Source organism: Tupaia chinensis, unplaced genomic scaffold (assembly GCF_000334495.1).
Source record: "Tupaia chinensis unplaced genomic scaffold, TupChi_1.0 Scaffold150006_1, whole genome shotgun sequence".
NCBI classification, from domain to species: domain Eukaryota; kingdom Metazoa; phylum Chordata; class Mammalia; order Scandentia; family Tupaiidae; genus Tupaia; species Tupaia belangeri.
Window position 1 is genome coordinate 3,994,413 of NW_006209847.1, and position 24,123 is coordinate 4,018,535.

The window sequence follows — 24,123 nt, forward strand, 5'->3', positions numbered from 1 at the left end:
CCCCAACTGCGTGGCCCTTTTTTGTTTCCACTTTATTTATCCACTTTTTTTTTTTTTTTTAATTTGTTGAGAGGGACAGAGTGAAAGCAAGAGAGACGGAAGTGAGAAAACAAGCCACTAGGTTCGGGGCATGAACTGTGGTTGGCCATGTGGGAGTTCGGTGCCCTTAATCACCACACCTCTGCCAGCCCCCTCTTCACTTATATTTTTCACAATTTCAGCTTCAGATTTTTTGCTTTCTTTGGGTTCTTGTTTCCTTTCTGTGGGTTGAGTTAACATATTTTTATTATTTCCCATTTTACCTCAACTCCTAACTCAAAACAGCACCCACCCAGGATCTTCTTCCAGGTTCTGCCTCAGCCTTCATTCCCTAGAACACTCAAACCTGCAGTCTTCCGGGGGACCTACCTGTAGCAATGAGGTGGCTGACCAAAGTGTAGTTGTCCTCAGCTCCTAGGGCTGAACAAGGAAAGACTATACCATGGAAGGGAACGTTATCTTTGGCCATGAACTGATATAGCTCCACCTAGGAGAATACAGGTGAGAGAGAGATCTTCTGAGACCCTTCTTCAAAGGCCAAGAACGACCAGACACCCAACCCTAACACCCTTCACGGCAACACGCACACACCCCCACCCTGCAAACAGGATAAACAAAATTGCTCACTTGCTCTGGGTTCTTCCACCATTTCTCCCATTGGTCTGTGTAGTTGGCTGTGATGGACAGATAGCCAATAGTGGCATCAAACCAGACGTAGAACACCTGGAGGATCAGGAAAAGGGAAACATGGTAGAGCCCAACCCAGAGTCTCAGATTAAAATGACATAATCAATGGGCCCAGTAGATGGTGTAATGGTTACACTGCTGGACTCCCATATAGTCGACTGCAGTTCGAGTCCCAGACCCGGCAGCTTAAAACTCATGCTAGGTGTGTGTGCATACATGCCCAAGGTCCTAAGAGGAGGATGGAGAAGGGACTGTGGCGTGGCCATCCCTGCCTGAGGGTGATGTCTCATTTTCTGTTTCTCTATCTCACGCCCTATTGCAAAAATCTCTTTAAAAAAAAAAAAAAAAAAGAAAAGGGAGGGATTACAGCAGGTGGTGTGGTCTTTAACAACTCTGAATTCCCACATGGCCAAGCTTGCTTCAAATCCCAGACCTGGCAGCTCGCTTTCTCGCTTTCTTCTCTCCCCCACACCCCCTAGTCAAATTAAAAAATAAATAAATAGGATTTGGCCACCAAAAAAAAAATAAATAAATAATAAAAAATAGGGTTTGGCAAGTGGCATGGTGAATAAAGGCACTGAATTTCCCACATGACAGACCATTGTTCGAGTCCCCAACTTGGTGGCTTGCTTTCCCACTTTCCCTTTCTCTCTGGTCAAATTAAAAAATATTAACAAATGGACAGGGCTGGCAGGTGGTTAGGGTGGCTGGATTGCAACCTGGCTGACCACGATTCGAGTCCCAAACCTGGCAGCTTGCTTGCTTTCTCACTTTCTCTCTCTCTCTCTCTCTCTCTCTCTCTCTCTCTCTAGTAAACTTTAAAAAATAAAATAGCGATGAATGCAATTAAATAATTCTTTAAAAATATAACAACAAATGGAATTAAATAAATAAATAATTCTAAAATAGGGAACCGGCAAGTGGCATAGTGGTTAAGGGCGCTGGACTCCCACATAGCCAGCTGCAGTTCAAGTTCCGAACCTCAAGTTCAAGTTCTCACTCTCTCTCTCTCTCACTCTGTCCCTCTTGGATCAAAATTTAAAATATAGTTAAACAAAATAATTATTTATAAGAAAAAAAAAAAGAAATGACATAATCAAAGGTCTAGTCTGCTAGCCTAAAGTCTCAATCACAAGGTGGAATAATTTGAGATATAAAGGTTAAAGAATTTTTACCTTGCTCTCAAAACCTTCTAAGGGCACAGGTGTTCCCCATTTCAGGTCACGAGTTATACAGCGTGGCTTGAGGCCATCCCGAAGCCAAGAGCGAATGATAAACCGGGCATTGGGCGTCCAGTCACTGCCAGGCAATGTCCTCTCCAACCATTCCTCCACTCGCTTTTCCAGCTGAGATGGCAGAGAGACAAGGCTGATTTGAGGTAGGCTTATACAAGTTTAGCATAATAATAAATACACATAACCTTTTTACAGTAGTTTGGCAATATATAATAGAAATTAAAAGACTCATAATTTTGACAAAGCAATTCCACTTCTAGGAATTTATATAACAGAAATTATGCAACAGGAAATTTCACACATGGGCCAGCCAGGTGGCATGGAGGTTAAGGCAGCTGGATCCTACATGGCCAACAACATACATCAAGTACTGAATCCTGCAGCTTGGAAAACACGCCAGGCATGTGTACGAGGATGCCCAAAATACTGAGAGGAGAAAGAAGAAGAGACCGGGACATAGCCAGCTCCCCTGAGGGGTTCTTTCTCACTTTATCTCTTTGGAGAACACTCTCTGGTCAAATTAAAATAAAGTTAAGTTAAATAATTCTTTTAAAAAACAAAAAGAAAAAGAAAAACACACAGGGTGTTTATGTGTGTGCGCGCATGCCCCAAATCCCAAAAACAGCATGGAAAAGGGACTGCGGCATGATCATCCTCCTTGAGGGGTACTTTCTCATCTCCTCTCGCTCTCTCTGTCACTTTCTGGTGAGTGCATGCACCCTATAGCAAAACTTAAAAAAAAAAAAAACGAAAAAAGGAGGTTGGGAGGTGGTGTGGTGATTTAAGGGCGCTGGACTCCCACATGGCCGACAGTGGTTGGAGTCCTGGACCTGGAGGCTTGTTTTCTCTTTCTCTCTCTCTTGTTCTCACTCTGTCCCTCTCTGGTCAAATTCAAATAAATGAGTAAATAAATAAAATAAATAACTTTCCACAAAAAGAATAAAGAGGGGACCAGCAGATGGCGCGGTGGTGGTTAAGATGCTGGACAGAAAGAGAAAGCAAGCTGCCAGGTCCAGGACTTGAACTGTGGTCAGCCAGCTTTCTCACTTTCTCTCTCTCTGGTCAAATTAAAATATATAAATGAATAAATAAAATTGAATAAAATAATTGTTAAAAAAAAAAAAGAAAAAAGGGGACCAGCAGTTGACATAATGGCTATGTCACTGGACTCCCATGTAGTTGACTGCAGTTCGAGTTCTGGACCCGGTAGCTTAGACTCACAAGGGGCATGTGTGCGTGCATGCCCAAGATCCCGAGAGAAGAATGGAGAAGGCACTGCGGCGTGGCCACCCCCGTAGGAGGTGATTTCTCGCTTTCTGTCTGTCTTCCTAGTGAGCGCATGTGCCCTATACCAAAAACCTCTCAAAAAAAAACAAAAACAAAAAACTCTCTCTCAAAAAAAAACCCGGCAAAACAAAACAAAACAACTAATAATAACCTGTAAGACTACTTACCAATAATTGTCAATTAACACAGATTTTGCATATGTATTATATACTATATTTTTTAAAAGAATTATTTAGCTTTATTTATTTATTTATTTAATTTGACTAGAGGAGGAACAGAGAAAAAGCAAGAGAGAGCTGCCAGGTCCAGGACTCAAACTCAGTTGGCCATGTGGGAGTCCAGTGCCCTTAACCACCAGGCCACTTGCCAGCCCCTACACTGAATTGTTACATAAAATAAAAGTAAGGTAGAGGGGCCAGCAGAAGGCCTGATGGTTAAGGGCACCTGACTACCACATGACAGACCATGGTTCAAGTCCCATACCTGCTAGCTTGCTTTTTCACTTTCCCTCTCTCTTCCGCTCTCTCTCTTACTCTACCCTTCTCTGGTCAAATTAAGAATAAATAAATAGGAAACCAGCAGTTAGCGTAATGGCTATGTTGCTGGATTCCCACGTAGTCAACTGCAGTTCGCGTCCCGAATCCAGTGGCTTAGAACTCACGCCGGGTGCGTGTGCGTGCGTGCCCAAGATCCCGAGAGGAGAATGGAGAAGGGATTGCGGCGTGACCATCCCCCCTGGGGGGTGATTTCTCGCTTTCTGTCTCTATGTCTCTCTCTGTCTGGCGAGCGCACGCATCCTATAGCAAAAATCTCTCAAAAAAAAAAAGAATAAAGTTAAGTAAAATAATTCTTAAAAAAATAAAAAAACAGCTAGAGAGGGACCAGCAGGTGGCATGGTGGTTAAGGTGCTGGACACTCCCACATAGCCAACCATGGTTCAAGTCCCAGATCTGGTGGCTTGCTGTCTCGCTTTCTATCTCTCTCTCTCTCTCTCTGGTCAAATTAAAATAAATGAATGAATAAATAAAATTAAATAAATAATTTTTTAAAAAGTTAGAGAAAAATATGGTAAGAAAATCATAAATAAGACAAAATACATTTACAGGTACTGTATTATATTTTCCAATATTATTTATTGAAAAAATTCCATGTATAAGTGGACCTGCATGGTTCCAACTCATGTTGTCAAGGATCAGCTGTACATACTGAAGTGTTTAGGAGGATATATATGCACATCTATGTGTGCGTGGGGGGGGTGAGGGGAGGGTAAGGAGAGAAGAGGAGTAGGAGAGAAAGAGAATGTACTAAAGTACACACAGCAAACACTTAACTGAAACTGAACATGAGACTCTTCTGGGTAAAGAACCTAGGGTTCTTTTTTTTAACAAGTGTACTCTTGCACCTTTTTCATGAGCTTGAATTATTACTAAAAAAAAAAAAAGAGGCAGCTCTAATGTGAAAAACTGGTCAAGAAATATCACAAAGGGGGACCAGTTAGCATAATGGCTATATCACTGGACTTTCATGTAGTCGACCACGGTTTGAGTCCCAGACCCGGCAGCTTACACTCACGCCAGGCGCGTGTGCGTGCGTGCCCAAGATCCCGAGAGGAGAATGGAGGAGAAGGGATTGCGGCGTGACCATCCCCCCTGGGGAGTGATTTCTCGCTTTCTGTCTCTATGTCTCTCTCTGTCTGTCTGGCGAGTGCACATGCCCTATAGCAAAAACTTCTACAAAAAAAAAAGAAAAAAAGAAATATCACAAAGAAAAAGAAAGCAGACTGCAATACAATATAAACATTATGATCTACCTTACATTAAGAAAAAAATGCCAGGGACCAGCAGTTGGCATTATGGCTATGTTGCTGGACTCCCATGTAGTCCACCACAGTTCGAGTACCGGACCTGGTGGCTTAAACTCACGCCAGGCACAGGTGTGCGTTTGCGCCCAAGATCCCGAGAGGAGAATAGAGGAGAAAGGATTGTGGCGTGGCCATCCCCCAGGGGGTAATTTCTCACTTTCTGTTTCTCTCTCTCTCTCTCTGGCAAGCGCATGCGCCCTATAGCAAATACCTCTCCAAAAAAAAAAAAAAAGAAAGAAAAGAAAAAGAAAAAGAAAAAAAGCCATAAAAATACGTTTATATTAGGGACCAGTGGATGGTATGGTGGTTACATCACTGGACTCACAGCCAACTGCGGTTTGAGTCCCAGAGTAAGTGGCTTCAAAACCACACCAGGTGTGTGGGCGAGCATGCACAGGATCCCAAGAGGAGAATGCAAGAGAAGGGACTGCAGTGTGGCCAGGTTATTTCTCACTTTCCACCTCACTGTCTCTGTCTCTCCAGCGAGCACACATGCCCTAAAGCAAAACCTCTAAAAATATATATATGTTTATATGCACATGATACTTTTGAATAGACACAAAGGAAAATGAGCAGTAGTAAATACCTCTGGCAAGTAGGCTTGAGGGGCCAGGGGTTTTCACTTCGTGTCCTTCAGTGTTTCATCTCTACAACAGCGTGTATGATTTTTAATGGCAATCACTAACATTTGACAGTGATTTACTGTCAGTATCTACGGACAAGGCAGCAGGGGTACAAGAAGCCTCTTGAATACCAAGTTAAGGAAAAGGCCCACTTACCTTAGGAAGGTCCAAGAACAGGTGCTGGGAGGACTTCACCACAGGGCTCGATCGGCAGACTTTACACAGAGGCTTCTATGGATGGAAACATCAGAGGAGAGACCCGGGGTGGGACTGTTAGAATCGGGACTTTAGGCCTCAGTTGGCCATCTAGCTTAGCTTCATGCTAACACTCAGCCAGCTCATAACTACTCGGCCTTCTCTGAATGTGCAGATCCAAGTCTGCACAGTACATTTGTCCCTCAGAGTTCCATGTCTGTCCTACAACTCCAGAGAAGGGAAAAGACTAGGTACAGAGCACTGCACTGAGCCGTGTGAGGGGAAGAGGAAGCAGCCATGAGAGAGAAGACACACAATCCCTCCTTGAGGTTAGCATCAAGTTATCAAGGCAGCTGTGTGACAAATAAGTACAGATCTCACAAAGAAAACTGTCAAGAAAGTTATAGACTATATAAACACTGAAAGATGATGGCCAAATAGTGAATGGTTAGGTAGGGCTAATCAACTAAAGCTTTATGAATTTATTTTTTCAAGTTTACTTATTTGAGGGCCAGCAGGTAGCGTGGAGGTAAAGGCGCTAGACTGGCACATGTCCGACTCCATGGTTCAAGTCCCGGATCCAGGGGCTTGAGGATCACACTGGGTATATCTGTATGCATGCCCAAAATCCCGAGAGGAGGATGGAGAAAGGACTGCAGAGTCACCATCCCCACTGGGGCATGATTTCTTACTTTCTCTCTCTAGCAAGTACATGCTCCCTATGGCAAAAAACTAAAATTAAAATTAAAATTAAAAAAATTTAAATTAATTTATTTCTTCCAAGAGAAGGAAGGAAGGGGGTACTCTTAATGGAGTCTTCAGGCTCTAGGTAACCAGTTGCCAGACTCAGCCTGCCTGAACCAGCGGCATGCCTGAAGCATCCCAGCATGCACAGGAAGGCCTCAAGACACAAACCTGGGACCCTCCCATGTGGGTCCAACATCAGAGAATATTATGTTACCATTGTGCCACCAGCTAACTTCTGATCTGGGGTTTGTTTATTTAATCTGCCAGAGGTCACATGCACTTGTGCACGTGTGTGTGCGTGTGTGTGAGAGTGAGCACATCCTCCAATGGCATCTGGTTATGCCACAATTCCTCTACTTCATCTGTCTATTTTGTTGGGATATGGGGCATCCAAGTACATGCACCCAGTGTGATTTTTAAGCCGCCAGATTCAAACCCCGTGGTCAGCCATGTGAGATCTTGTCCTCTTAACTACCGGGCCACAGGGCTCGCCCTGATCCGAGTTTCTGAAGGTGAGAAATTATAACTCTCAGAACCAGCCTCCCAAATGCCATGTGCCCACATACAACTGCCTATCTGTATCTCTATGTGGATGTCTAAGAGGCACCTCAAGCTTGCCAAACCTAAGCAGCTCCACTGCATTCTACTGCAATCCTGTTCTCCTAATCTTGCCCATATTCACTTCCAACTGCCCAAAACTGCTCAAGCCAAAAACCCACAAGTTGTATTTTTCTTTTTTGGAGAGGTTTTTGCCATAGAGCATGTGCCCTCACCAGAAAGACAGAGAGAGACAGAGAGACAGAAAGCGAGAAATCATCCCCGGGGAGGATGGCCACACTACAATCCCTTCTCCTCCATTCTGAGGCCAGAGGTGGATCACAGTATCAAGACTCGTTAGAGGTGTTGTCTCTCTCACGCTCACTCATGTAAGAAATAAAACTTTTTTAAAAAAGTTAATAAAAACCAGGACCAGCAATTGGCTATGGCGCTGGACTCCCATGTAGTCGACTGCTGTTCGAGTCCCGAACCCGGTGGCTTAAACTCATGCCGGGCACGTGTGCATGCGTGCCCAAGATCCGGAGAGGAGGATGGAGAAGGGATTGCAGTGTGGCCATATCCCCTGGGGGGGTAATTTCTCGCTTTCTGTCTCTGTCTTTCTCTGTCTTTCTGGCGAGTACATGTGCCCTATAGCAAAATCTCTCCCAAAATAAAAAAATACACACATACATAAAGTTAAATAATTCTTTTTTTTTTTTTTGAGAGGTTTTTGCTATAGGGCACATGTGCTCGCCAGACAGACAGAGAGACAGAAAGCAGGAAATCACCCCCCAGGGGGGATGGCCACACCACAATCCCTTCTCCTCCATTCTCCTCTCAGGATCTTGGGCACGCACGCACACGCGCCCGGCGTGAGTTTAAGCCACTGGGTCCAGGACTCGAACCACGGTTGACTACGTGGGAGTCCAGCGACATAGCCATTACGCTAACTGCTGGTCTCTAAAATTAAAAAATTCTTAAAAAAAAAAAAAAAAAAAGATAATAAGTGAAATAAACAAATTCTTTAAAAATATATATATACAGGGATTATCTCTTTACAGGCCTCCATGAGACCCTTCTCTCACCTTGAGCTCAATGGCATTGATGAGCTTGCCACACTTGTCACACTGGTCACCTCGGGCTTCCTCATAGCCACAGAAGGGACACACGCCCTCCACAAAGCGGTCAGCCAGGAAGCGGGCACAGCGTTCACACCGCAGTTGCTCCACCGAATCTTGCAGCACAAAACCTCGTGCCAGCAATCGCTGGAAGATGTCCTGTGTGATTCTGGTGGTGTGAACGAATGGAAAGGGACAGTGACAGGAAGAGGTGTGGCAGCCCTCCCTCGGACCACTCCAACCATGGACTCAAAACACTTTCTCAAACCAAGCACCGAAGCAATCAGGCAGAAGGCCCCTCAAGGAAAGGCCCTCCAGTCATCTTCAGTTTTCCTGGATGAGCTCAGACCTTCACATATAGTCCCCAGATGCCCACACAGTCTTGTTCCTCACACTTCATAATTTACTTTTGTTGAATATAGACTCATCTATATTGTAGTTTCATTAAATTAACAAAAATCTTCAAAGGATAGGACTGTATCTGTTCTTTTTTTTTTTTTTTTAAGAGAGAGTTTCCTCCATTCTTCACTTGGGACTTTGGGCACTCATGGTCAAGCACCCGGCATGAGTTTTAAACTGCTGGGTCCAGGACTCGAACCACGGTCGACCAAATCAGAGTCCAGTGACGTAACCACTGTACCACCTGCTGGTCCCTGTGTCTGTTCTTTATTTTCTTCTTTTTTTTTTTTTTAATTTGAACAGAAACAGACAAAGTGAGAGAGCAAGCTGCCATGTCCTAGATCAAACCATGGTCGGCCATGTGGGAGTCCAGCACCTCGACCACCATGCCACCTGCCAACCTTTTCTTTATTATGTCCTAAGAACTTAATCAGTCCAAGTGCTAGACTGCAGAGCACTAGTGTGGCAGCCTGTCTAGCACGTCGTTTTTAAATTCATTGGTTCACTGCCAGAGGGCATGTATGCTCACCAGCGAGAGTGAAAAAGCAGCCCTTAACGGGGCACAGTCGGGCTGCAATCCTTTTTTCCTCCATTTCTCTATCCCATTAGGATTTGCGGCATACACACACATGTGCCCAGCATGTTTTTCAAGCTGCCAGAGACAGGACTTAAACTGTGGTCAAACACATGGGATTCAGTTCCCTATGCACAGAATTGATTGTTATGCTATGGGAGCAGGCCTTAGTACACAGCTCTAAATTAGATAAGTGTCAGGCAGAGGAAGAATGAGTGTGTTTGTTATAAACAGAGAGGGAAGTAGGAGGGGATGTCAGGAATCAATGGCAGCCAGAGAAGAGGCCTGTCTTGTCTCTTCCCTCCCTTGGCTGCCCATTCAGGACCTTGTCAGACTTCTGCACACACTGAATCCCTTAATGAGGCCTGGATAGGGGACCAGATGATGGCACAGTGCTGAAACACAATGCTCTGTGAGGCAATCCCACATGACAAGGTCCCTGGTTCAAGTCCAAAGAACTCTCTAAGTAAGCCAGGCATATCCTTGCCAATGATCCAAGGCTACTAAAGCTGAGGGTAAATCATGGCATCAAGACCCTACTGGGAGAGCCAGCCAGAGGTGTGGTGAAGGCGGCTGGATTCCACATGGCTAACAAGATGGTTCAAGTCCTGGACCCAACAGCTGGAAAAACATGCTGGGCTCGTGTGTGTGTGTGTGTGTGTGTGTGTGTGTGTGTGTGGCGCCAAGGTCCCAAGATGAGAATGAAGAAGGGACTGTAGTCTAGCTAATGCCCCTGAGGGATACCTTGTAACTCTCTATGTTTCTCTCTGGCTAGCACATGTATCCTATAGCAAAGTTTAAAAAAAAAAAAAAAAAGATCTTCCTGGGGTTCTCTCTAAATAAATAAAATGTAAGAAATAATGCTGGCCCAGCTTGTGTCATGTTAGTAAAGGAGACTGAATCCCAAATGGCCTACTGAATGATTCAGATCCAATCCCAGGTGGCTCGAAAAACACACTGGCATGTGCGCATGTGTGCCTAAAATCCAGAAGGGGGAGGTGGAGTAAAAAGGATTATGGCACGATCCCCCATGGGGGTGGTGCTCTTTCTTTCTTTTTCTTCCCAGAGAGCTCATGCACCCTCGTGGAAAAATTAAACATTAGGAGAAATGCCTCGGCAGCCACCCAGGTTCCTTCCGTCTCCAGGATATTCTCAGCGCCCCCTCTCCCAGCCCTCATCCCCACATTTGCCATATCAATGGCAGCCTACTTGGTCTGCTGTGGAGTGGTGGTGCGACCAAAAATATCAAAGGAGATGTTAAACCAGCGATAGATGTCAGCATGGATAACGTGGTACTTGTCGCAGATCTCCTGTGGGGTGAGACCCTCGTCCATAGCTTTGGTCTCTGTCGCTGTACCATACTCATCTGTTCCACACAGGTAGAGGGTGTTCCACTGGCGGAGGCGAGAGTACCTGGAAGGGAATACAGTGATCATGGGAGGGCCCCATCTCAGCCGCTCCATTGTCCCCTAGGATCCCTGCAGACCCCATCCTGTTGCCTTGGGGCCCGCCCTCCCTCAGGAGGTCTCTCCCCAGCAGCTGGCTGTACCTGGCAAAGACATCAGCACTGAGCACACAACCAATGATGTTTCCAAGGTGAGGGACATTGTTGACATAAGGGAGGGCACTGGTGATGAGCACGTTCCTTTCTCCAGCCACAGGCAGCCTGGTAAGGCAAAAGGAAGAGAACGCTCTGGAGGGAAGCTGTGAGGGTCACGGGCACAGAACATCCAGACACGGACTTGATCTGCTGTGGTAGGTTCATGTACATCTGCAGTCTTTCCACGTAGGAACCCACAGGGCTCTAAGATGCCCCAGGGCCGTAAGCTCCCCTACAGATTCAAAGGGTCCTGCTACAGCGAGCAGCCTAGTCTGCTGCTCTTAAAAAGCCTCATTCTAACACTGATTTCTGTCTCTCTCACAACTGTGACAGCTTCTTTTCCACTAGCTCCTTCTCAGCTTCAAATTTCCCAGGTGGTGACAAAATTCTCTCAGCTCTGTCCAGTTATCTCCACTCTAACTACTCCCAAGAACGCTTTCCCAATGCTGACCTCTCCCCAGGTGCTCTGTTCTCAGGTGCTCCAGTCACTATCTGAAGGCCCTACAGCTCATCACTCCACATTCAAGTCTTACCAAATCCGTTTGTACCCTAACTCTTCTCTCCCTAAGCCACATGTGTCATTTCCTCATGGCCCAACTTAAAGCTCAGCACCAGCTACTGCCTTCAGAGCCACCCTCGCCTGCCCACTTTTCAAGGATCATTCACAGTTACATCACTCAACCGCAGTCTGTAATCATCAATTCAGTACCAGCCTCCTTTCTCATGCTTCGTCACGCTGACAGCCCAGCTGCACCACCCTTGATCAACCCTTTCGTCGGCACTGACCCCTCACCAACCCCGACCATTCTGTCAACTCATTCCCTCACATTAACCTCACCCGTCTTCCCAGCTGCTGCTACATATTCCTGGAACATTTTTATGGCTACTTTTCTCACAACAGATAGTTTTCCTTTTTCTTTTCTTTTTTCCTCGAGAATTATTTTATTTAACTTTATTTATTTATTTATTTTTAATTTAACCAGAGAGGAACAGAATGAGAGAGAGAGAAAGAGAAAGAAAATGAGAGCAAGCTGCCAGGTCCAGGACTCGAACCACAGTCGACCATGTGGGAGTCCAGCAACCTTAACCACTAATGCCTCCTGCCGACCACTCTCACAACGTATTTTTACAAATTTCTCCTGAATTCATTGGCCTTTCCCCATAACGGGATAACTTTCTCTGAAATCCAGCTTAGAAATCAGGTCCTTTAGGAAAAACTTCCTTCACTGATAACCATCCTTCCACAGTCTTTCTTTGTATTTTTTTTAAGAAGTTTTTGCTATGGGTCACCTGCATTCGCCAGAAAGACAGACGGAGACAGAGAGACAGAGAGTGAGAAATCACCTCCCAGGGGGATGGCCACATCACAATCCCTTCTCCTCCATTCTCCTCTCGGGATTTTGGCGCCCACACACACATGCCCAGTGTGAGTTTAACCCACCATGTCTGGGACTTGAACCACAGTCGACTACACAGGAGCTCAGCAACATAGCAATTACCCCAACTGCTGGTCCCCACTCCCACAGTCTTTCTTGCACTCCGAGTCCCTAACTGCTTGTGTCAATTTGTGCAATGCTCCTTGTGTGTTACCGTGTCACTTCTCTGTCTCAGTATGTCACTATTGTGGCAGATAGAATATGTAAGTGTGCCCTGGCTTCTGCCCTCAAGAGAGTTACATCCTATTAGTTAACTGCTCTTTAGCATCAGCGCAACAGAAAAGCAGAAAGAGGCAAAGAGGCAGAAGGAAGGCAAACACATACTCTAGCCTACGATTAAGAAAAGACACTTACGAAAAAAAGGAAAGAAAGAAAAGATACCTAGGGAACAGCAGGTGGTGTGGTGGCTAAGTTGCTGGATTTTCTCACAGCCAACCACAGTTTGAGTACTGGACATAATGCCTTGCTTTCTCACTCTCCTTCTCCCCTCACTCCTGTGAGCACACATGCTCTAAGATTTTTTAAAAAGAATTATTTATTTGCGGGACTAGCAGGTGGCATGGTGGTTAAGGCGCTGGACGCTTCCACGTGGCCAAGCAGGGTTTGAGTCCTGAATATGGTGGGTTGCTTTCTCACTTCCTCTCTCTTTCAACCTCTGTCTCTCTCTGGTCAAATTAAAAAATAATGAATAAATAAAATAAAATAAATAATTATAAAAAAAAAGAAAAAAAAGAAGAATTATTTATTTGGGAACAGCAGTTGGCATAATGGCTATGTAACTGGACTCCCATGTAGTTGACCGTGGTACAAGTCCCAGACCCGATGACTTAAACTCATGCCGGGCACGTGTGTGTGCGCCCAAGATCCCGAGAGGAGAATGGAGAAGGGACTGCGGTATGGCCATTCCCCCTGGGGGTGATTCGTGATTCCTCCCTTTATGTCTCTCTGTCTCTCTCTGTATTTCTGGTGAGCACACACACCCTATAGCAAAAACCTCTCCCCCCCAAAAAAAATAAATAAATAAAAGAATTATTTATTTATTTAATTCCATTTGTTATTAATATTTTTTAATTTGACCAAACAGAGAGAGAAAGAAAATAAGGGAAAGCGAGAAAGCTAGCCATCAGGTCCAGGGCTGGAACCATGGTCGGCCATATTTATGGATGGGGACAATTCCTAAGGCTCTCTCTAGCTCAGTGATGACATGGCTTTGCCCATTAACCCATTAGTGATGAGAGACTGGGACACAGGATAAGTCATTTTTTACATGGATAAAGGCGAGTTAGAATATGGGTGTGATTTTGGGTCTAAGGATCCACCTCTTCCAGGACCAGAATTACAGCTTTTCTTGGTTTATTTCTAACATTATATGCACACGTTAATTATGGCTCTTAGCAGGGAGACTGAATTTTATTTAGCCTTATAGCCTTATGCCAAGCCTAGAATAAGGATTCAATATATTATCTGGTTGTTGAATGGCTCACTGGGTGACTGACAGAGAAATGGCAATACGATTCACGTGGTAGTCCCAAGAGTTCAACACTTACTGAAAGGCCCTGCATAGGATTAAAAGCTCTGGAAAACTAGGAGGTGGGCAGGTGGATTCTGTTTGTCAGACAGAGCTGGGTTCAGATCCCAGCTTTACCACTTACAAATTGTGTGACCTTGGGCAGGTGATTTCACTTGTCCAAGCAGGATCCTCATCTGTACAATGGGAATAAAAATAGTACCCGTGTCATAAGTTTGTGGTGAGATTTAAATGAGATAGATCATCCCTGTTCATTGCACAGCCTAGTGCCTGGCACGTAGTTGGCGCTCCATAAATATGAACAACTACAGGGGACCAGCAGGTGGCATGGGGGTTAAGGCACTGGACACTCCCACATGGGTGACCATGGTTCGAGTCCCAGACCTGGTGGTTTGCTTTTTCATTCTCCCTGTCTCTCTCTGTGTGTCTCTCTCTGGTCAAATTAAAATAAATGAATGAATAAATACAATTAAATAAATAATTCTTTTAAAAATATAATTGTCTGTTTATTTATTTAAATTTGACCTGAGAGGGACAGAGTGAGAGAGAGAGAGAAAGCAAGCCTCCAGACTCAGGACTCAACCCGCAGCTGGCCATGTGGGAGTCCAGTGCCCTTAACCACCACGCCATCTGTTAGCCCCCAAACAACTTTTTTACAAAGTCCTCAAAAATGAGTCTCCTCTAGTATGTTTTCTCATAGTATCCTGTCCCTTATCTTCAAAGGACTTATCAAGATTTGTAATTACACATTTGGGTGGCCGTTTTTTTAAAACACCTGTCTATCCTATAAGGCTCAAAGTTCCATGAGAACAGAGGTTTTATCTGTTTTGTTCCTTTATGGATACACAGTTTCTGGCATATAGAGTCTAAGGAATGAATGCACAAATCTTTGCTGAAAGACAATCAGCATTATAAATTTCATTTCGATGGGAAAAAAAATCTGTGTATGTGCAAGTAGTGTACTGTAGTACAGCAGAAGAGAAACAAACTATGATGCTGGGCATGCAGACAGGAACATGATCATCAGATCTCGAACTATACAAAGTAACCCTCTGCAAAATTCTGAAAACAAGGTGAGGTGTGTGTGGTTTTAAGTGTCACCCTAATGGCAGTGTAGAGTACGAGGTCACGTGGTAAGAGAAGATAAGGCCTAACCTAAGGTAGAAGCAGTGAAGACAGTGAAGACAGAGAGGAAGAGGGATGGATCTGAGTTAGAATCAATGACCCAGTAATGGAAAAAAAGGACACAGCAAGGGGGAAAGGTATGATGTATTTGACAACAAGATTCAGGGCTCAGATTTTTACAGGTAGAAGGGAGAAGTTGTTCGGTTAACATGGATGAATAAATAAGAAAAGAAGAGCAGCTGGCAGGGAAGATAACAGGTTTGATCTTGGACATGTTGAGTTTGAGATGCCTGTGGAAGTGGAGGGATCTATGAGATAGTTTGATGAATATGTCTGGAGCTCAGAATAGAAACCTAAACTAGAACAACAGATTTAGCTGCTATCAGTGGGTAAAGAGTAGCCGAAAACATGGGTACAGATAGGACAACTGGAGTGTCCAAAATAAGCTAAGAGAGAATTAAAAACAGAAAGAAAAAAAAGGCCTGAGAATGAAAAAGAAAGAATGGCAAATTAAGGGGTGGTCAGCAAAGGAGCCCTGGCAGACAGAGACTCTATCAACAATCTCTACTGGGGACCAGCAGGTGGCGTGGTGGTTGGGGCACTGGATGCTCCCGCATGGCCAATTACAGTTCGAGTCCCAGACCTGGTGGCTTGCTTTCCCACTTTCCCTCTCTCTGTATCTCTCTCTGATCAAATTAAAATAAATAAATGAGTAAATAAAATTAAATAATAAGATAATTGTTTTAAAAACAAACAAAAAAAAAACAGTATCTATTTAGGGTCCAGCAAGTGGCATCGTGGTGGAGGTGCTGGACTCCCACATGGCCAACCATGGTTTCAGTCTCAGACCTAGAGTCTTGCTTTCTCACATTCCCTCTCTCTCTCTGGTCAAATAAAAACAATAATAATTAAATTAAATAATTATTTTAAAAGTAAAAAAAAAATATGTCCATTTATCTGTGCCTACTCACACTGGATTCTGCTGAGGCCGAGGTGGGGGCAAGCCTCTCAGGCCTTTCTCCCATGCAGTAACAGCCATGGCAATATCCTCCTCAGACAGGGTAGACAGTTCCTCCTCCTGTGAAGAGTAGAAGGAACCAGCAGTTAGCATAATGGCTATGTCTCTGGACTCCCACGTAGTCGACCGCGGTTGGTGTCCCAGACCTGGTGGCTTCAAACTCACGCCGGGCGCGTGTGCGCCCAAGATTCTGAGAGGAGAATGGAGGAGAAGGGATTGCGGCGTGACCATACCCCCTGGGGGGTGATTTATCGCTTTCTGTCTTTGTGTCTCTCTCTGTCTGTCTGGCGAGCGCACGCGCCCTATAGCGGAAAAAAAAAAAGAAGAAGAAGAAAAAGAAATCTCACAAAAAAAAAAAAAAGAAAGACAGTCAGTACAAAGACATTAATCTCCCCGCTTCAACATGCGATATATTTTCTATGCATGGCATTCCCTTTTGAAAAAGCAATGTAATACACTGTAAAGTTATATGTAATCCAATGTAATATAAAGAAGATTATGATGATAATAAAAAATTTTAAAAATTAAAAAAAAACTATGTAAAAAAATAAAGAAAGAAAAAAAAAGAAAGAAAGAAAAGAAAAAGAACAAAAATAAAGAAAGAGTAGAGAGAACCTTTTACCAAGTGAGGTGTGCCCACAGGGTAATGAAACTCTCCTTGCTCTCCAACCACTGCCAAGAGTTAGTAACCGTGCTCAAAATCCATCTCCTAAGCACCTCCTAAGGCTCTGTGACGATAACTGCCCCCTTACAAACCTCAGGCTCATTGCTGACAGTCTTCCCCTCAGGGGCACTGGGCTGGGGTTGCTTTTGGAGGTAGGGTCGGAGGGCCAGGACACCCTGCTGTTTCAACACAGTCTCTACGGCTTGCTGACATGGCTCCTGGGTACTTAATGTCTGGAACCAGCTATGCAGGGCACTCAGCTCCTCTGTGGGCAAGGAAGAAAAGAGAGATCAGCAAACACAAGGACCTGGATCGGGCAGGCAGGAGTGAACTTCCTCCCTTTCTTTGTGAGATTTCTCCAGCCGCTTCCCCCCCGGATCCCTTAGCTATCTTCTGCTAGGTGCCCTATCACACTGTACCTTGAAATTAACCTCAATATTCTACTCCCCTTCCATAACCCCTACACCGAGTCCCTGGAGTTGAAGCTGGAAGTGAAGTAATATGCATGGTTCTCACCAGGGAAATAGGCTGGGTCTTGGAGTAATGGGTACAGTGCTCCCCACAGAACAATGTCAGCCAGAGATTCTGTCTCCTTTGTTGGGAGAAGAAAAGAAAAAGGTACACGGAAGAGATATTCAGTTCCTTTCCAATGGTAATATTATCCATATTATTAACTGGGCACTTACTAGTGTTAAGCACTGTGTTAAACACATCATAATTTCACTTAATCCTAAAAATAATTCAAATGTTCATATTAATATCATCCCCATTTCACAAACAAACAAACAAACAAAAAACAAGGATCAGAGAGCTTAAGTGATTTGGTAAGGTTACACTGCTAATAAGCGGCAGTGCTGGGGTTCAAACACTCTGAATACAGTCTCCCTTTCAATCCTTACACTAAAGGCCTCCCTCAGTCCCCATCTCCAAAACCAACTCACCCCCGCCAGGAAAGGACAGTTCTGGCGACTCAAGCTATGGTCAATGTGAGTCAGGGCTCTCCGAACTGGGCCAAGAACATCATCCCCCTTCTTGCCTTGCACCACTAAATAGTATAGGGCAGCAGACAAAGCTGGCTACAATGCAGAGAACATGAGTCAGCATGGATGTATACACCAAGAGCCTGCCTGCCACCCCTCCTGCCTCAGTCCCACCTGCAGCTCTGTGGCTTCCCATTCCAGCCACTGGTTGGTGAGGTCATCTTGCTCCCAGCCAGATAACAGAAATAAGTATCTGCCCAGGAGAGAGCAACAAAAGGAGGGATTAAAGGGGCTCATCGGTCTAGCCCATTTCACACCCCAGTGAAACAGTGGTCACAAATAAGGAAATGAGGGAACCAGCAGTTAGCGTAATGGCTATGTCGCTGGACTCCCACGTAGTCGACAGCGGTTCACGTCCCAGACCCAGTGGCTTAAAACTCACGCTGGGCGCATGTGTGTGCGTGCCCAAGATCCTGAGAGGAGAATGGAGGAGAAGGGACTGCAGCGTGACCATCCCCCCTGGGGGGTGATTTCTCACTTTCTGTCTCTACGTCTCTGTCACGCACCCTATAGCGAAAACCTCTCCAAATAAATAAATAAATAAATAAGGAAATGAGACTTGATTTGATTCAGCCACCTCCCCGCATCAAGGACCAGTACTGACCGGCAGATTGCACTAGTGGAGAAGAGATAGTTGCCACTATCCAGTTGCAAGACAGGGACCTTAGGTCGGGTCAGGAACGGGACCACACACTCTGAAGCAAGAAAGAAATATGGATGAAAATTAAGGAAAAGAAAATAAATGCCTTGTCAACTTAGGACAATCCTATGTTGTTCAAGAAAGAAGAGAAGAAAGATGAGTAGTCTCAACCTAGAGGTTCTAGCACAGGACCACTGAAAGGGGGGTGGGTCAGAATGAGCTGGAAAGACTAGCAGGTGTTCAGCTGAGGCTGGCAGCTGGAAACAACAGATGGGGATTGCAGAGAGGGGGTGGAGGTCTTGGGACAGTGCTGGAGCTAAGAACTGAACAACTGAAAGCAACGGGTATCTTGAGAATGATTTGAGGCTACAATAGACTAAGAAGACTAACAAAAAAACTGCTTGAGAGTCACCCAAACAGTTGGCTGGGGATGAGAAGAGGTAAGTAAAAATGAGTGTACATGTTTGTGTGTCTTGGGAGGAAACAGTGAGATTTTTAAGAATGACAAAGGGGATCTTGGGGTCATGGGAGAGACCAAGTGTGGATAGTTCCTGATAGAAGCCTGGGAAGGGGAGAGCAGGTTACTGTGGTGAGACAAGGGGTCCTGCAAGAGGAAAGAGAGGAGGCTATAAAATGAGGAAAGGGTTTACAGGGGATAATTAAAGGGAGCAACTGATTGAGGGGTGGGGGGGGCAGCAGGTGGGGTGGAGGTTACGGTGCTGGGTCCCACATGGCTGACTATACGGTTCAAGTCCCGACTTGATGGCTTAGAAATCACTCCGGGCACGTGTGCATGCACGCCTGAGAGGAGACAGAAGAGACTGCCGCATGGCCATCCCCCTGATGGGGGGAAGGGGCGCGTGCAAGCTGCCCTATTGCAAACTAACAACCAAAAAAAAAAGTGTAGCTGGGAGGGAAGAGGGAATGGAATGGGCAAGGATCATGGAGGGGAAGGTGGGTGTGTGTGGTGTGTGAGTGTCAGGGATGCAGCAAAGACATCTTGGGGGTGGGGGGCGAGTGTCGGTCCCGCCCCGTCATCCGCCGTCCTCCAGCAGCAGCCCGAGTACCTTCCGGGCCCACAGTGCTGATGAGCAGCTCCGCTCTGCCCCGGGCCCTCCCGGCCGCGGCCAGCACCGGCAGGCTCCCCGGGGCACCCTCGCTCACGAACAGCCTCATTCCGCCGTGAAGCCCACGCTGACGCAACCGGAACCGGTCTTTCGTCTTTGGGTTGTGCGGCCGCCGCGAGCCGCGCCGGGAAATGAAGTTCTGTGTCAGGCTAGGGCCCGCACCGCCCCCGGAAAGTGGACTACTTCTCCCATCATGCCACATTAGGAGACAGGAAACGCCCGCCATCGAGAAGGAGCGGCCGCACAGGCGGAGCCAGAGCGGAGCCCCCTGGCGGGCGGGCCGTGTGCGCCCAGCGGCGCGCTGTGTCGGCTGAAGCGGTCGGAGGGCGGCGACAGCCCACGCGCGGCCTCCCCAGGCCACCCCTGCCCCTTCCCGCCCGCCTCCCCTCATCCAGTCGTTGAGGATGGGGTGGCCGTGCTGTAACTGTGGCCCCTCGCCGTAGTTAACTCTGGGTTCAGGTTCTTTTTTTTTTTTTTTGGAGAGGTTTTTCCCTATAGGGCGCGTGCGCTCGCCAGACAGAGAGAGACAGAGAGATAGAAAGCGAGAAATCACCCCCCAGGGGGGATGGTCACGCCGCAATCCCTTCTCCTCCATTCTCCTCGGGATCTTGGGCACGCACGCACACGCGCCCTGCGTGAGTTTTAAGCCACCGAGTCCAGGACGCGAACCGCCGTCGACTACGTGGGAGTCCAGCGACATAGCCATTACACTAACTGCTTGTCCCTCGGTTCAGGTTCTTAAAGATCAGAGTCCTTGATCTGAAACTTATGGCGACAAACTGGAAATTAATGTAGATGGCCTATCAACAAAAACATAATTAAAATAGCGATTTAAGGGTCCAGCAGGTGACATGGAGGTTAAGGTGGCTAGGGACCCCACGTGGCTGACTTCGTGGCTCCAGTCCTTCACTCAGAGGTTTGACTATCATGCTGGGCGTATGTGTAAGCATATTCCCTCTCTCTCCTGCTGGGATGGGATTTGGGGCACACACCCACATGTGCCTGGCATGTTTTTCAAGTCCAAGATTCCAACCGCAGAGTCATCCATGTGGTATCCAGCATGGTAAACACTATACCACCTGCTGACCCGACATAATTTGAACTTTTCTGTTTTGGGGGTTAGTGTGTGTGTGTGTGTGTGTGTAGAGAATTTTGCTATAGGGCAGCTGCGCTTGCTGGAGACAGAGAGAGACGGAGACACACACACACACATTGCTTCCCCCAAGGTGGATGGTCACAAGGCAATCCAGTCTTCTCTAGGAGTCTTGGGCACACAAGCATATGTGGCCAGCATGAGTTTCAAGCTCCTGGGACCAGACTCCAATCACAGTTGGCCACTTGAAAGTGCAACACCTTAACCACTATGCCACCTGCTGGCCTCAAAGTTTATTTTTTAATTTTTTTTTATATAATTGTTTATTTAATTTTACTTATTCATTCATTTATTTTAATTCAACCAGAGGGAGACAGAGAGAGAGAAAGACTGAGAAAGCAAGCCACCAGGTCCGGGACTAGAGCCATGGTCAGCCATGTGGGAGTGTCCAGCACCTTAACCACCATGCTACCTGCTGGTCCCTATTTTTTTCTTTTTAAGAATTATCTTTTTTTTTTTTTAAGTTGTTACAGGACATGTACACTGACTGGGGAGAAAGAGAGAAAGAAAGTGAGAAAGCGAGTCGGCAGGTCCAGGACTCCGCAGTTAGCCATGTGGGAGTCAAGTGCCTAAACCACCACACCATCTGCTGGCCCCTTGTTTTGTTGTTGTTGTTGTTTTTTAAGTTTCTTTTGGGCCAGCCAGTGGCGTGGCGAATAAGGTGGCTGAACCCCATGTGGCCAACTGCACAATTTGAGTCAGACCCCAGAGGCTTGAAAAACACTCGTGTGTGTGTGTGTGTGTGTGTGTGTCCCCAAAATCCTGACAGAGTAGAAAAGGGATGCTTCTCATTCTCTCTCTCTCTCTCTCTCTCACTCTCTCTCTCTCTCTCTCTGTTGAGTACACGTACCTTATAGCAAATTAATATAACCCCTCCCCAGCTCTTCCAGCCAACCAGTTAGCCAGCAGGATCAAGGTTCCATGCACTGGCTTTCATGCACCTGCTGTGTGAGGTCAAAACTAAAACCCAGGAACTATACCCATGATCTTCCATATGACCATTGTGTCCCACTTTACATATATTAATCTATTTCCTTCTCAAAAAATTGTATGAAAGTTCTGGTCCTTTTGAAGCTAGGTGAGATAACTTCTTCTCAGACTTTTTGGGACACACCCAGAGCTGCCATATAAAAAGTCCTACTACTGTGGGGTCTGCAGCAGCGGCCAGCTGGAAGACAAGGGCAGTGTGGCGGGCAGTCATACCTTTCCTTGATGTGCAGAAAAGGCTGGGCATTAACATAGATCGCTGGATGACAATCCAGAGTGGTGAACAGCTGCACAAGCTCCCATCTCGATGCCACGCTTTTGAAAAGGAGCGGATAGACCCGGGAACTAGTGAACTGTGGTTAAGGGTGCTTTACTCGCACATGGCAAACTGCAGTTTGAACTCCGGACCTGGCGGCTTGCTTTCTCACTTTCTCTCTCTCGCTCTATCTCTCTCTGGTCAAATTAAAATAAGTAAATAAAGTTAAAATAATTCTTTAAAAAATTGTTTAAAAAAAAAAGTAAAAAGAGAAGGAGTGGATAGAATGTGCACATGGGATTGGCAGTATCCGGGCAGAGAAAGAGTGCGAGCTAGAATACGATGACTTCATAGAGTGTATAGTTCGGCAGAAAACGATGAAACGCATGAACGCCATCAGGATGCGGTGGGAAAAGCTAATAAAGGAAGGAAAGTACACCCCTCCGTCTTACCATTCAGGCCAGGGGGAGCCTAGGCCGTGAGCAGGGCAGCTGCTGATGGCTGGAGGCTGGTTTTCTTGTCGTTAATCTCCACTAGAAAGATTATCCCTTGAAAACCTATTTGTTGAAGTATGAAAATAAAGAATTGCATCATTCTGAAAAAAAAAGTTCTACTACCCTGAGATCCTGGGCCAGGGAGGCCTTATGAAGACAGTTTGGCGGACAGCTTTAGTTGACTCCAGTGTTCCAGTCATCAAAGTGCCAGATATGAGTTAAGACTTCTGGAAGAGCCAATCTGCTCATCAAATACACCAGGTCGCCTTTGGTTGGTCAATGCCAAATGGGAGAGAAGAATCACCCCGCTGAGCCACATCCAGATTTCTGCCCCATAAAATTATGAGCTGTAATAAAATGGTTGTTAGACTAGCCAGTAGCACGGTAGTTAAAGCAGCTAGATCGCACATGGCCTACTGAGCAGTTTGAGACCCTGACCCGGCAACTCAAGGGACTTGCCAGGTATGTGTGCCTACATGCCCAAAACCCCACAAGGAGAAATGGAGAAGAGAGGGTCCTGGTGTGGAAACCTTCATGGGGGAGGGGTGCTTTTCGCTTTCTCTGGCGAGCACGCAGACCCAGTAGCAAATTAAAAATAAATAAGTAGGGGCCATCAGGTGGCAAATAAATAGTAAAATGGTTGTTGTAACACACAAACTATGAAGCAGTTTCTCTTATTCCCATTTTATGAATGAGGGAACTGAGATAGAGTTTCCTTTGTGCTAGGAACTGTACGGGACTTTGAAAATAAAATTATCAACAAAATAAATATGGACTTTTCCTTAGCATTCACAGACTTCCTAAAAGTCAGAAAATCAAATAATCTTTTTTTTTTTTTTTTGGCGGGGGAAGAGGTTTTTGCTATAGGGCGTGTGCGCTGACCAGAAAGACAGAGAGACAGAGAGATAGAAAATGAGAAATCACCCCCCAGGCACGCTGCAATCCCTTCTCCTCCATTCTCCTCTTGGGATCCTAGGGATCTTGGGTACACACGTACGTGTACCTGGTGTGAGTTTAAGCTGCCGGGTCCAGAACTCAAGCCATAATCAACTACATGGGAGTCCAGCGACATAGCCATTACGCTAACTGCTGGTCCCAAATCAAATAATCTTTAAAGTGTGATGAAAATCGTGATATAAGAGGTAAAGCTAGCTACAAAACCCTAAGGTAGCGGCCTCTCTAAGGTGTTAAAAGGGGCCTTTGTATGCAAGGGTCCTTTCAGCTGAGATCTGAATGATGAGTAAGAACTGGATAAAGATTGGAGGGAGCAGAGAGAAGAGTTTCAAGGGAGGGAACAACAGCTACAAAGGATCAGAGATCTCAATGCACTTTAGAAATGTGAGGAATTCGGGGCTAGCAGATGATGTAGCAGATATATCTCTGACTCCCACATGGCCAATTACAGTTTAGGTCCTGAACCTGGATGCTTGCTTTCTCACTTTCCCTCTATTTCTCTCTCTCTCTCTCTTTCTCTGGTCAAATTAAAAGATGATAATGGGAACCAGCAGTTAGCGTAATGGCTATGTCGCTGGACTCCCACGTAGTCGTCCGCGGTTCGCGTCCTGGACCCGGTGGCTTAAAACTCACGCCAGGCACGTATGCGTGCGTGCTCAAGATCCCGAAAGGAGAATGGAGGAGAAGGGATTGCGATGTGACCATCCCCACTTGGGGGTGATTTCTCGCTTTCTGTGTCTATGTCTCTGTCTGTCTGGTGAGCGCACGTGCCCTACAGCAAAAACCTCTCCAAAAAAAA

The 24,123-nt window shown here is 45.9% G+C and overlaps 1 protein-coding gene across 2 annotated transcripts in view; it reads right to left on the bottom strand.

The window, feature by feature from the left end:
- The window catches only part of MARS1 (methionyl-tRNA synthetase 1), a 24,333-nt gene extending 4,764 nt beyond the window's left edge, over positions 1-19,569 (bottom strand). For both annotated transcript variants that reach the window (XM_006171896.3, XM_006171897.3), the window contains exons 1-14: positions 19,421-19,569; positions 18,318-18,408; positions 17,828-17,906; positions 17,615-17,749; positions 17,190-17,265; positions 16,766-16,938; positions 15,963-16,069; positions 10,852-10,968; positions 10,512-10,715; positions 8,297-8,498; positions 5,889-5,963; positions 1,902-2,072; positions 667-762; positions 409-526 (exon numbers count right to left, since the gene is read on the bottom strand). In XM_006171896.3, the coding sequence (XP_006171958.2) occupies positions 409-526; positions 667-762; positions 1,902-2,072; positions 5,889-5,963; positions 8,297-8,498; positions 10,512-10,715; positions 10,852-10,968; positions 15,963-16,069; positions 16,766-16,938; positions 17,190-17,265; positions 17,615-17,749; positions 17,828-17,906; positions 18,318-18,408; positions 19,421-19,529 (1,753 nt within the window). In that variant the 5' untranslated portion in view covers positions 19,530-19,569. The remainder of the gene's footprint in view (positions 1-408; positions 527-666; positions 763-1,901; positions 2,073-5,888; positions 5,964-8,296; positions 8,499-10,511; positions 10,716-10,851; positions 10,969-15,962; positions 16,070-16,765; positions 16,939-17,189; positions 17,266-17,614; positions 17,750-17,827; positions 17,907-18,317; positions 18,409-19,420) is intronic.
- Positions 19,570-24,123: the final 4,554 nt, after the last annotated feature.